Source organism: Calonectris borealis, chromosome 3, assembly GCF_964195595.1.
Source record: "Calonectris borealis chromosome 3, bCalBor7.hap1.2, whole genome shotgun sequence".
Taxonomy (NCBI): Eukaryota; Metazoa; Chordata; class Aves; order Procellariiformes; family Procellariidae; genus Calonectris; species Calonectris borealis.
Genome location: NC_134314.1, coordinates 82,690,737 through 82,703,045, shown reverse-complemented (window position 1 = coordinate 82,703,045; position 12,309 = coordinate 82,690,737). Strand labels below are relative to the sequence as shown.

Here is a 12,309-nt window from a genome sequence, read left to right as displayed (position 1 = left end):
TCCTGCATCCTTCCTTCTGTTCCCTTTTACTCCTCTGCGGTCACATTTGTTCCTGTGCCTCTCTCAAAACAGAGGATGCTGGTCTTGGCGATCCTTCGCCTGCTGCCAACAGCACTGTTAGAGGCGCAGGGAGGATAACGAAATTCTTGAGAAATGCACAATGAAGACCGAACCCGGACTGCTGTGCACAAGTGAAATTTCCCAAAACACCCTCCCAACACCAGGGCTTATAAACCATGTGAAAATTCAAGTCATCCGTTTCCAAACAATCAGTGTCTTCAATTGCTGAAAATCCCAAGCCCAAATAAAAAGCTGGTTTCAGATTAAAGAGTATGTTTTGGTTTGAAATTAAAACCTGAGCAGGTTTGGTTTGGTAGGCTTAAAAATTTGTTGCATCTCAGTTCATTGGTTGAGCAACTAAACCAACAAACCAGTAATTCTTTTCAGCTGTAAAAATGCACTTTTTGGCACTTAACTTCCACAGGATGAAATTGGCACTAAGGCTGCTGAGAATACCTGATGCTGTACAAGACAAAATGCTGCTGGTAGAGAGAGCAGACAACGAGATGCCAGTGGCAGCATCAGCCTCCCCACGCAAGGCAGTGCCCGTGCAATGCCCTGCTGCCGGAGGATTGCCCTCTGCCCACGGCTGCGCTCACATGAGCAGTCCCAAGCTCAGTTTGGCACTGCAAAATCTAGGTCTTCATTCAGAGGGAGCAAGCATCCCCTGCTCCCACTGATTTTGATCAGGCCGAAGGGAGGGTGGCTGGCTCAACATCACTCCCCTCAGAAATCAGCCCCTTCTGTTGTGGGTTTAGGACCCTAACTTTAATCACGCAGGTGGAAAAGCTGAGTCTGTGCTGGTACCCCACAGCGAGCGCTGTCTAATCCACGAGGCTGCTTTTCTAACTTAACTTTTATCTGTGCTTCTAAAACAGCCTTTTAATCAAACAGCAGAAGCAGGTCCTAAAATCCGTCTCCTAACACCACTTAAGCCACAATTGAACCTGAGATCAGGGGTCAAGTACTGAGGACTTAACGTTAGTTAAGCATCTCCCCAAACCCCAGCACAGAGCTGTCAGATGAAATATGTGTGCCACTACATAACAACTTGCACACACGGCAAGTAAAAACTCATGTTTGGTTTTTAAGAAGCAACCGTGTTCCTGCTTTCCAGTCCAACCCCAGTCACTCAAGAGGGATCTCAGCTCAAGACCTCCTAGGGCTGCCCAGGGGCCTCCCTACCCCTGGATACCAGGGAAGGATCAGGCCGGCTCCTCCCTCAGGCTTTTCCTTTGGGTAGGGCTACAAAAAATTGTACTCACATATGGGTCTCACTTTAATGCAGGTGAAAACAGCCAAAATGCAAAACAAGTTCACCCTTAGCATAGTCGCAGCAGAGCAGAACACCTTCCTAGGCTGGAAGTTTAGCTGCAAATCACCTTTTTTCCCAGCACTGCTGTCTCCCACAGCAAAAGGACACCCCAAAACTCAAGCACTACTTTCCTGCCGGGGCCCTGTGCTCCAGGAGGAGTCCTCCTCCAAAGGCTGCCTGCTCCTGCACACATGCCCTGACGCAGGGAGCTGTGCCAAGCCTGGCAGGGCTTTAGAGTGGCTTCCCAAGGGACCTGAGCACCTGGCGGGGTGGGTGGATAGTGGAAGCAATGAGGGGCCCCAGAGCCCCCCAACCCCGTAAGAGAGAAGTGAGGCAGGCGAGGGCAGCTTCCCTACCTGGCACGCTGCTCTGCTCCCTGAGAGGCAAAAAGGGCAAACGCCTGGGAAGCCCCTGGGGTTTTCCTTCGGGCTCCCGGGGAGTCCCTGTGTGAAGGATCTGGCCCTGGAGGGCAGAGGAGGGGGTGGTCCCCTTGCAGACAGCCCCTCATGTGCGACCACGGGCAAGGGCAAGCGTGTCAGGCAGGGTGAGGAAGTGGCCCTGGCTGCCCTCGGCCCTCTGGGCTCCCCAGGGACAGCGTGATGGCAGGCAGGCTTCCCATAAGGGGAGTGGAAAGCTCTTTATTTAACCTGCACCCGCCACCTGCCCTCAGCCCCAGCCTTGCCTCCATCCAGCACGCCCTGGAGCTGCATGAGCATGCCAGGGCTACTTTTTTGGCAGGCTGAGCCAAATAAAATCCTTTGCAAGCCAAGGCTCTAGGTAACCCTTTCCCCCCTGGGTCTAGGAAGAGCGCGCTGCAGAGCGGCGGGCACCCACCTTGCAGCGGCATGATGCAACACACAGCCACCCCCGGGCTGCTCTCAGCACCGCCGAGCTCTCTGCAACCCAGGCAGGGCTGGCTCCTCAGGCTGGGCTCCCCTCCCCTCCCCTCCCCGGTCCTCCTCCTCCTGTCTGGGGAGCTCCAGCCCCACCACCCACTGCCCTGGCCGTTAGACGACGTACTAAGTCAGTGACTGATGGAAGAACCCAAGCAAATGATGACAGAAACAACCGCATTAGGGGTGTGACAGAATGACTGATGATTTAATGCTTCTTGAAGTTTTTTGTTTCCTTCCACAGGGCATTGGTTTTAAAAACAAACAAAACGAGGTAAAATAAATTAATTTATGTACACTTTACATACACTGTGTCACATGGAGCTTTGCAGCAACAGTAACCAGAAATTGTTACAAAATAGAAAGTTACATGGCTGTTGCAGGTCCTCGGCAGCCTGCAACCTAGAAGATTGTCATCCTGAGTATGGTTGGCAAAGTGATCATGTAAACATGTTTAGAAGCATTTACGGTGGACAATGGATGGGCCAGCTTCATCGTATTCCTGCTTTGTGATCCACATCTGCTGGAAGGTGGACAGGGAGGCCAGGATAGAGCCACCGATCCAGACAGAGTACTTACGCTCAGGTGGGGCAATGATCTAGAAAAAGCCAAGAGAGCCGAGATCAGTAAACAAGCAACCGCTGCGGGTGGCAGGCACAGGGGTGCGCACAGCCCCGCACGCTGTTTGCGGGAGGGCAAAAGAAGGCTACTCCTGTGCCTGGGTCCTTCGCACTCCAGCCTTACCTTGATCTTCATTGTGCTGGGGGCCAGGGCTGTGATCTCCTTTTGCATGCGGTCAGCAATACCTGGGTACATGGTGGTACCCCCAGACATGACATTGTTGGCGTACAGGTCCTTCCTGATGTCAATGTCGCACTTCATGATGCTGTTGTAGGTGGTCTCATGGATCCCTGCGGACTCCATACCTGGGGGCAGGGAAGGGGAGAAAAGCAGGCACAACTTAAGTGCGAAGCGAGAGCTCTGCAGCAGGACTCAGGAGAGAGGGGAGAGCTGGTGAGGGAGGAGAGAGGGAAGCGGGGCACACACACCAATGAAGGAAGGCTGGAAGAGGGTTTCTGGGCAGCGGAAACGTTCATTGCCGATGGTGATGACCTGCCCATCAGGCAGCTCATAGCTCTTTTCGAGGGAGGAGGAAGAGGCAGCGGTGGCCATCTCGTTCTCAAAGTCCAGCGCCACATAGCACAGCTTCTCCTTGATGTCACGGACGATCTCACGTTCAGCTGTCAGGGGGGAGCAAAGGCGTCAGTGATTGCAAAGGAGAAACGGGGAATGCCTGCATCTGCTCCATAGGCCTGCTGGGACTCCAGACCCCCGACCACAGGCAAACTCCCAACAGGGAGCGCTCACGGGGCTTGCAATGGGGCAAGAGGCTGCAGTATCCCTGGAGGTGCAAGGCTTGGAAGTAAGGGGGAACATTTTGGGGGTGGGAACAGTGCATACCTGTGGTGACGAAGGAATAGCCACGCTCAGTCAGGATCTTCATCAGGTAGTCAGTGAGGTCCCGGCCGGCCAGATCCAAGCGCATGATGGCATGGGGCAGGGCATACCCTTCATAGATGGGGACATTGTGTGTCACACCATCGCCAGAGTCCAGCACGATACCTGGGGAAACAAAAAGCAGCCACCTGAGACGCAGCCCGCAAAGGGCCCTGCCCTGGGGGACAGAGCACTTGTCAGCTGTAGGGCACCAGTCCTGGGTGTCCTTGCTTGGGGAAAAGGGCCACCTGAACTCACCAGTGGTACGGCCAGAGGCATACAGGGACAGCACAGCCTGGATGGCCACGTACATGGCAGGGACGTTGAAGGTCTCAAACATGATTTGGGTCATCTTTTCACGGTTGGCTTTGGGGTTAAGGGGGGCCTCAGTGAGCAGTGTGGGGTGCTCCTCAGGGGCCACACGCAGCTCATTGTAGAAGGTGTGGTGCCAGATCTTCTCCATGTCGTCCCAGTTTGTGATGATGCCGTGTTCAATGGGGTACTTCAGGGTCAGGATACCTCTCTTGCTCTGGGCTTCATCTCCTACATAGGAGTCCTTCTGACCCATACCCACCATGACGCCCTGCAGGGGAGGAAAGGGGGGGCTCAGCGACCTTTCCACGGGCAGCAGCGTGGGGCTCTCCAGCGGGCCGGGCGTCCTCCCACCACGCAGAGGGCTGGGAGGCAGCGGGGGCCCACGGCCATCGCTGTGGCAGGGCTTGGGGGGATGCTCGGAGAGGGACAGCGCCGTACCTGGTGGCGGGGGCGGCCCACGATGGAGGGGAACACAGCCCTGGGGGCGTCATCCCCGGCGAAGCCGGCCTTCACCAGGCCGGAGCCGTTGTCGCACACGAGCGCGGTGGTCTCGTCCTCGTCGCACATGGTGTCGGCTGTCTGCGGGGGCACAGGGGCGCAGGCTGAGCCTCACGGCCGGCCGGCAGCCACAGGGAGGGGGCGGCGGGGCCGGGGCTTACCTGGGCTGGCTGCGGGCTCCGCGCGTCGGGCCGCTGGCAGAGAGGCCTCCCGCTCCTCGCCGGGTAGCTCGTGGGCCGCCGCCGGCCCTCGAGCCTTTTATCGCGGCGGCCGGCGGCGGCGGCCGGCCCCCAGGAATGCGGCCCCGGCCGTCGCCATATTTGGGCGTCGGGCCCGGCGCGGCCCCGGCCCGGCGCTGCCCAAAGAAGGCGCTCCTGGCCGCGGCCCAGGTGAGCCAGGCCCGGCCGTATAAGGCGCGTCTGCCGGGCCCCCCCCGCGTCACCCGCGGCCGGGGCCGAAATAATCCCCCTGCACCGCCGGGCCCGTTAAGGGCAAAGCAGGTGGGGGCCGCCGCGGCAGCCCCGCCGGGCACAGGCCCGGGCCTTTCCGCGGGGGAGGCCGGAGCGGGACCGGGGCGTGAGGGCGGAGCGGGCCGCGGCCTTGCCGGGGGCTCAGCGGGGCCGGGGGAGGCGAGGGGCCTTCGGCTGTGCGGGCGCGACTTGCCGCAGCCCGGCAGTCTGGGGCTGCAGAGGGAAATACGGCCCTCGCCCACCTTGCCTGTAGGTACAGGTGAGCGCCAGCGGGGAGAAAGGGGGTTGTGAGCGAAGGCGAAGGGACAAGGTGGCTCTGTGGTTTGCACACAATGCCATTGCACGTGGCGACGCATAACCGCCCCTGTAAAAGCCATAGCTTTGCATGCCCAGTTAAGCCGTGCATTTTTTCTTTGCTGTGATTTAAAAATGGAAAATAAATGCAAGGGATAACATCTGTTAGGCAAACGCCTGAAGAGAAACCCGGTGCAGCATTAATCCCGGTGACCGTCTGATCCCAGAAGCCTGACGTAGCGTGAATGCTGGTGCCATTACCGAGTACCCATTGCTGGCCGCTGAGCTCGGCCAGGCAACACGGCATCCTCCAGCTATCACTGCGGCTCACCCTTTCCAAAAGGAGGGCAGTCTCACAGGTGAGTCATCTCTGACGAGCTGAAGGTACTGTGCAAGTGAAGAGTTCATCTCCTTCGGCTGTGGGTATTTAAGCAGAGATTCCACGTGGGACGCTTGGAAGATTTTATATAGAAATTCCAATTACCAATGGAAAGAAGAGGCAGTAAGGCAAGCAGTGAGTGGATGCAAATCAACCTTCAAGACCTTCTCTGAAGGCACAACTGGCCAAAGATAAATCCTTTTAAAATTTAGGGAGTCAGGAGAGGAGGAAGAATAAATAGTAAGCCAGAAGTGCTCATGCTGTGAGGAGTCTCCTGCAACCGAAGGCATTTCTGTAGCTGATTTCCTCCACTGCAAGGCAGAGCAGAAGGGCCAACAGAGAAGCAGACAGCTTTTCCTCTCCTCTATTTCATTTCTGCACCCTCTGTTTTGGCAGTGTTCCTCTTTACCTCTGGCTGCTCCCTACTTCATTCTGCTATAGATTTTAATTTCCTGTCAAATTATTGTATTAAAGTACACTGGGGATAAAACATACTGTTCTTCAACTTCTCATATTATTCTTCAGTTCTGTCATCAACAACTGGCAGTACAAAAATCGGAAGCCTGAAAGCACTTAAAGGCATCGCAGCCATCAAATCTATTTACAGAACTGTAACGCTCTGTTGTGGATTCCAAAATATAGTCAGTTGTGTTGAATTAGAAATCAAGTAACAGAAAGCCTTATGTTGCTGAAAGATAAACATTCTTAATCCTTCAATGAAACCTGACGCAAGCATAAACCCACTCTATCCCTTCTGTTTCTTTTAATTTTCTCTACCCCAATCTAGTTTACAGCAAAATGCCCGATGGCAATGTTAAATTCTTATAGTTCTGGGTAAAAAGATCATTTTCCACACTTACATTTGATATTTAGCTGGACTCACAAAATGAATTTGGTTTTGGTCCCAAGTCAGAAAACATTTGAAGTTAAGTTTCCAGAACAGAGATGGGCACAAAGATCACTATCCACAACGCATAGCTTCTGAAATTGATCACGATTGACAACTGATAAGCTTTCCTGCTACTCTGGTGACAACAGAGGATAGAAGTGTGGACATCCTGTACCGTGTGTATTTTCCATTACTGACAAAACAACTATTTAAAAAACAATGTATACTTCCTTATTCAAAAGGAGCTATCCATATTCCTTAAGCCGTTTGAACCAAAACTCGAATCTTTTTATTCCAAGTTTACTTCTGTTTTCTTTACACTTGGGTACAACCTAGAGCTCTGGCATGACCTTCGATATGCGGTGGTAAATGAAGGCATCCTCCCTGTACAGTAATCTGAGACAGGAGTTCTGCACCAGAACAGCTTATTACATAACGAAACGGAGGACGAGAGGAGGAATAGCCACAAATCCCAGCCTCTTCAAGCTTCCCAAGAGAACAGCTCAACATTCCTAGTACAAGAACATTAAGCTTCAGTTTAGACATGGAAGTTATTTTAATGAGGTTTTATTTAAGTAAACTCGTTGCCTGTAGCCTTCTGTTTTGGCAATAGTCAGATGAAAGCGGTTGTACAAATGCCAAATGCCTCCCAGCCCAGCAATAGAATAAAACATTAGTTGTGAAGCCTACGTGGCTGATCGTTTCCCGAGAACCTGGAGGATGATTTACACCAACCAGAATAAACCCATCCCAGCAGAGGAGCCAGGCACCTTGAAACAGACGGATAGCCCATGATGAACAGAAACGCCTGCTTCTGGAGCAAGCTTTCTGGGGCTTAGCCTGCCTCTCCTGACAGAATACAGGTGGTCGACAGTCTGGGAAGGGATGAGATATCCCCAAAGTGTTTTACTGTGGATGGTCAATTAAAGAGATTCCTCTTCAAGCAAAATTTAAAGAGTCTAGTAAAAGTTGAGGTAGAACATATTTCAGCAGGGGGTCGCAATAATTTGTTAAATTATTCCTTTTCTCCCAAAATGTTAAACTTATCAGTACTGTGAAACCACCTCTAAAGTGACATTTAAACAAGCAACTGGAATTCTTCTAAAGCTTTAAATGACCCATTCCTTTGAAGCTGCAGCTGGGAGTTATACCCACTCTTCTTTCTCTCAGCCATGCAAGGCTGCAGAAGAGCAAAGTTCGCTTCTTAGAACAATCTTAGAAGATGACTGCTGGTGCATTTCTTTCCCATATTAGTTAGAACCTCTCTAGATAAATCTATTCTTCCAAACATGTTCAGACTCTCAGCCCAGCTTACTGTATTAGTACAGGGAGGAGAGGAAGACACAGAAGGGGAGCTGTGCTTTTAAAACTAGAAACTGGATTCTCTTCAACCAATTTAACTTCTGACCTTCTCAGCTGTTGGATCAAGTTGTTGCAGCAGGCATCAAGCCAGACCAGTAAAACATAAGGGCATGCACGTTGCTCTGCATTCACTCTCTGACTGTTGAGCTACTTGCAAAAGAAAGATACAACATGTCAGATTAAAGTAAAAAAATCTTTATTTAAAGATTAAAATCTGCTGCCAATCAGAAAAATTGAAAAGTTAAATGGATTTTTTTTATTCCCATGTCAGATATAACTAATTGGGGCAGGGGGGTTAAAAAAAAAAGTTAGTAGCATCAGCCAGTAGAGAACAAGTTGCCGAGTAAGGAAGATCGTGCTGGACTCCCGCAATTTCATAACTGCTTTCTAAGTTTCTTCTGAGCCTAGGTTCAAGCACAACTGCATGGTGAGCTGTTAATCTCATTTTTACATATATTCTAGAAATCTGGATATAACTTAAATAGATAAAATATTAAAATGTTTTGAAAAAGTTTAATCTTACAGATATAAACTGAAAGAATGGTATATTTCCTGGACCAGAGGACTTTGAATGAGAACTGTGCTTTATTCCTTTCTGTCACGGACAAGCTGAATGACCAGTGACAAGCCAGTTATCCTTTTCATGCCAGTAATCTTTAATGCAAAATTGAAATTACCTAGTTTCTACAGCAAGAAGTGTTGTACAAAGAGAGAGTGGAGTTATCTTATAGAATAATGATTTGTTTCTTCAGTAAGCTACACAATCACCCAGCATTAATGTTTTCAGTATGTTCTCTGAAGTGAGAGCAAGTTTCCACCTTCTGCAGTGGGTCCCACATTTCACCCTGTGTGTCTGTGTATCTTTGAGACTCAGGCAGGACTCATACCACTGAAGATATAAAACGAAACAGTAAGTTTATGAAAGGCACAGAAGACGAAAACTTTATTTTTCTTTTGCCTGAAAATACACCTTTCTGCCTCCTCTGACTAAACTGCCAACATCTATAAATTTAAGACCAAGTATATTACTCATGTATATTTTATTACAAAGTTTTAGCAAAACAAGAACAGAACTTTAAAAAGTATACATGAATTTAACAGTTCTTTAGAAAAAATATTTTAAAAAAATAGTGAGAATCATGCTTGTCCCTGAACGTAGAGTTCGTAGTTTGCCTTTAACACAAATTCGAAGTAAGCATTACTTTTCAAGTTGCCAAGTTCATTCGCTTGCAGCAAGTCCTTCACCTCCGGTAAATATTCACTTAACTGAACTCCTGTAACACAAAACCTTTTATTACAGCACTGATAAAAGTATTTTGCATTAGCAGTTTAGATGATTTTTAAGTAAACACCTGTGCCTGCCTCAGAGCTAAATTACTCTTTTGGAATTGAGAAGGTCTAATTCTATTATACATGTCAAGAAATACAATAAAGCTTAAGTAGCCTGTAAAACTGAGTTTAAAAAAAAAAAATTCCTACCCAAACAGAGCTTCTCAGTGAATTTATGATTAAACCTAAAATCCTTAAACCTAAAGTCCAAGTCTTTACATAACACCTCACCAAAATAAATAAAAAAAAAAAAGAAAAGAAAAGAAAGAGAAAAGAAGGATCAGTCATATAGTAAATACTTATCAGTTGCAACATTTCAGTCTGGGGTGTGCGAATCTTACAAAAGGAAAGAAACTGACAGGATTGAACACACAAAACTAGAACTGTTCTGAAGAACTTAATTTTTGTATTTTTGACATGGAGCCTTCTCTGTTCTGGAAAAAGTTCACATGCACTAATATTTAAAATGGACTTTGACTCTAAATTGCTTCCCTCCTCTCTCTCCCCCACCGGCTGTAATTTCCATGGCCATAACTTCCCATGGTCAGCTTTAACTCTGCAGGGTGGGTGGGGAGGTGGGGACGGTTTTGGTTTTTTGTGTTGTGTTTTTTTTTTTTTTTTTTTTTTGCGCTTTTGGGGACGGAAAACAAAATCCAAAACAACCATTTAAGCTAAAATAGGTTAAGCTCTTCTGAGTGACAGACAAATAGTTATTAATCCCTTATCTTACAGAAGATATGTATTTAACTCCAGAAGACATACTTTACTGTACAATAAGAAACTAAAAATCCAATGGCTGCCATTGGCTACTGAGCAAATAACCAAGAAATCTACTCATCTCTTATCCCTTCAACATTTTACAGAGATAGAATTAGCTCCATATGATTGTAATTATCTAGTGGAATGCATATGGAAGTTTTATTACTGGGAGAATTTATTAACACTACTTGTTATATATTAATGTTCATCTTAAGCAGCTTTTGAAACAACTACACAATTTCAAGAAGTTCAATTGTATTTAAGTACACTTTACCTTCCTTCAATAGTTTTTGTAATATTTTCACAAATATACTATCTTTAGATGCTTCAATTGGATCATCTTTATCATCTGAACTGGACCATCTGCAAGTCAAAGAATAATTTGTGGAAAGAATTACACAGATGAAATCAAATGAAAACTAACAAGAAAAAATATGCAGGAAATTTGATAAATTATCAAAGGTGATTAATACATGTTTACATGTAAGTGTTATGTGCTTGGCTATAGAAAAAACCTCTTGCTTTGAGCTATCTTGTGTTAATTATTATTTATTCCAAGAGTAAAACGGCAATAAAATTGCACTACTATAACTTAATCTAGTTAGGAGGACAATAGAAATGCTTCCCGTCTTCTAAACTGTAAAATAAAACATTATTTCTTTGATAAAATAAAAAATATTATCCATCAAGATAAGAATTACCTATTCTCAGTAATTATATTTTATGATTGCAATGATGCAAGTACAGATTTATTTTTTGGTAGAATAAAGCAAGAGCAGCAATTTGCTAACATATTTGAAACAACCAAATCAAAAAAGGAAACACTGAGAAAAGGAAGGAGGAGAAAAAAAATTGTAAAATCTAAGTTGCAGGCCTGTAACAGCACACACAGACACAAAACAAATACAGTTTGTCTCATTTGTGATTAAATATGAAGACTCGTGAATACAAGTCTCATCTGTGATAAGAAAATCCCAAACATTTTTCTAAGAGAAAGATTATTTTAAATGACAATTTTTCATCTTTGCAGAGCTTTAGGTGTAGCAGTTTTAAGTCAACACCAACCTAACTTCTTTTGCTGTGGTTCTAACCTTTAGTTGTCAAAATTTCCTGCTCCGTATGTTAAACTGCCAGACAAAACCGGTTCTCGTATCACTCCCTAAACCAACATGAACCTCCTTGGGCCAACAGGACATGCAACAGATCTGGACCCAGCTCCCAGAAGCTATTACTGACAAATCCTGTGTACTTCACTGAAACCATGGTTTTACCCTGGATGTCACTTAAACTCTCAAACTTCTAGGATTTAATCTTTAATTCTACTGGGAAGAATGCGAGGGAAGGAGGGAGGGAAGGGGAAGGGAGATTTGAGGAAACAAATCACTCTTCAGCACAGAGGAGGATAGCGAGGACCCTACCAGCACGTCAGGAGCACGCTCAGCAAGGCTCTCCATTCGACCCAAGAACCTTACCACCATTTGTAGTTGTTAAACTACAAAACAGATGCCATCCTTAAAAGTAGGTACTATAACATGTCAAACACTTAATTTTGCACACAAATGGAAGTTAACACTACCTCTTTTGAAAAAGCGATCAACCTCTTTGTGAGCCTTTGTGAGCCTTGCTGGACTGGAATCTCAGGCAGGACATCAAGTTTTCTAAACACTGTTCAGTGCAAAGTCATCTCAAATTGCATCTGCTTAGCTAGTGGAGTGGGCAAAATCTTGTCAGCATAATATTTAAACCATTCAAATCACATATAATGTCCAAAACTCTGTTCTTGGCCCAGGGTAGACAGGACATAAACCAATTATTGGACTGGTGCCATGCAGGAGTTATGGATTCTTCTGTCTTGAAAATAATAGGAGGGAAGAAAACACTTGGAATAGTGTGAACCTGTTTCTGCATATTATTTGTGTCATATGTGACAATAACTTAATCGTGCAACTAGGAATTTATTTTCTACAGACCACTGTCCTTTGGAATCTATCCTATGCATAAGTGTGAATCCCAATGCTGGTTATTTGCATTTTAATCACAAATGGCACAGTGCATTTGGAGTGTATTCTCTCCTCATCTTTTCTTCCTTAGATCTTTTTGGAACATGGATGGGAGCTAGAAAAGCTGGATAACTTCTAAAAATTAGAAAGGAAAGGGAGGAAATGCCGTTTGAGTTATTTAACCTGGGAGAGAACAGCAGCACTGCTTGATGAGAAGATTCCTCTGACCAATTGGATTCAGCCTGTATT

General features: G+C 46.8%; 2 protein-coding genes across 2 annotated transcripts in view; both read right to left on the bottom strand.

Moving 5' to 3' along the window:
* Positions 1-2,448: 2,448 nt before the first annotated feature.
* Positions 2,449-5,076, bottom strand: ACTA1 (actin alpha 1, skeletal muscle). Its single transcript, XM_075146412.1, has 7 exons — positions 4,740-5,076; positions 4,519-4,659; positions 4,024-4,348; positions 3,730-3,891; positions 3,318-3,509; positions 3,013-3,194; positions 2,449-2,866 (listed from the first exon to the last, which is right to left on the bottom strand). Exons 2-7 carry the CDS (start codon positions 4,645-4,647, stop codon positions 2,723-2,725), a joined length of 1,134 nt encoding a protein of 377 aa, XP_075002513.1. The 5' UTR covers positions 4,648-4,659; positions 4,740-5,076; the 3' UTR covers positions 2,449-2,722.
* A 3,811-nt stretch (positions 5,077-8,887) lies between these two features.
* Positions 8,888-12,309, bottom strand: part of NUP133 (nucleoporin 133) — a 36,811-nt gene continuing 33,389 nt past the window's right edge. Inside the window, exons 25-26 of the mRNA XM_075146423.1 lie at positions 10,335-10,423; positions 8,888-9,246 (exon numbers count right to left, since the gene is read on the bottom strand). Coding sequence (XP_075002524.1) covers positions 9,110-9,246; positions 10,335-10,423 — 226 coding nt within the window. The 3' untranslated portion in view covers positions 8,888-9,109. The remainder of the gene's footprint in view (positions 9,247-10,334; positions 10,424-12,309) is intronic.

Bases quoted from the DNA above. Each gene is read 5' to 3' on its own strand.
- ACTA1 (XM_075146412.1), bottom strand. From the start codon at position 4,647: ATGTGCGACGAGGACGAGACCACCGCGCTCGTGTGCGACAACGGCTCC. The intron at 3,892-4,023 runs GTGAGTTCAGGT...TTGTTTCCCCAG, and splicing joins TGCCTCTGGCCGTACCACTG to GTATCGTGCTGGACTCTGGC. The intron at 3,510-3,729 runs GTATGCACTGTT...CCCCCCTGACAG, and splicing joins CTATTCCTTCGTCACCACAG to CTGAACGTGAGATCGTCCGT.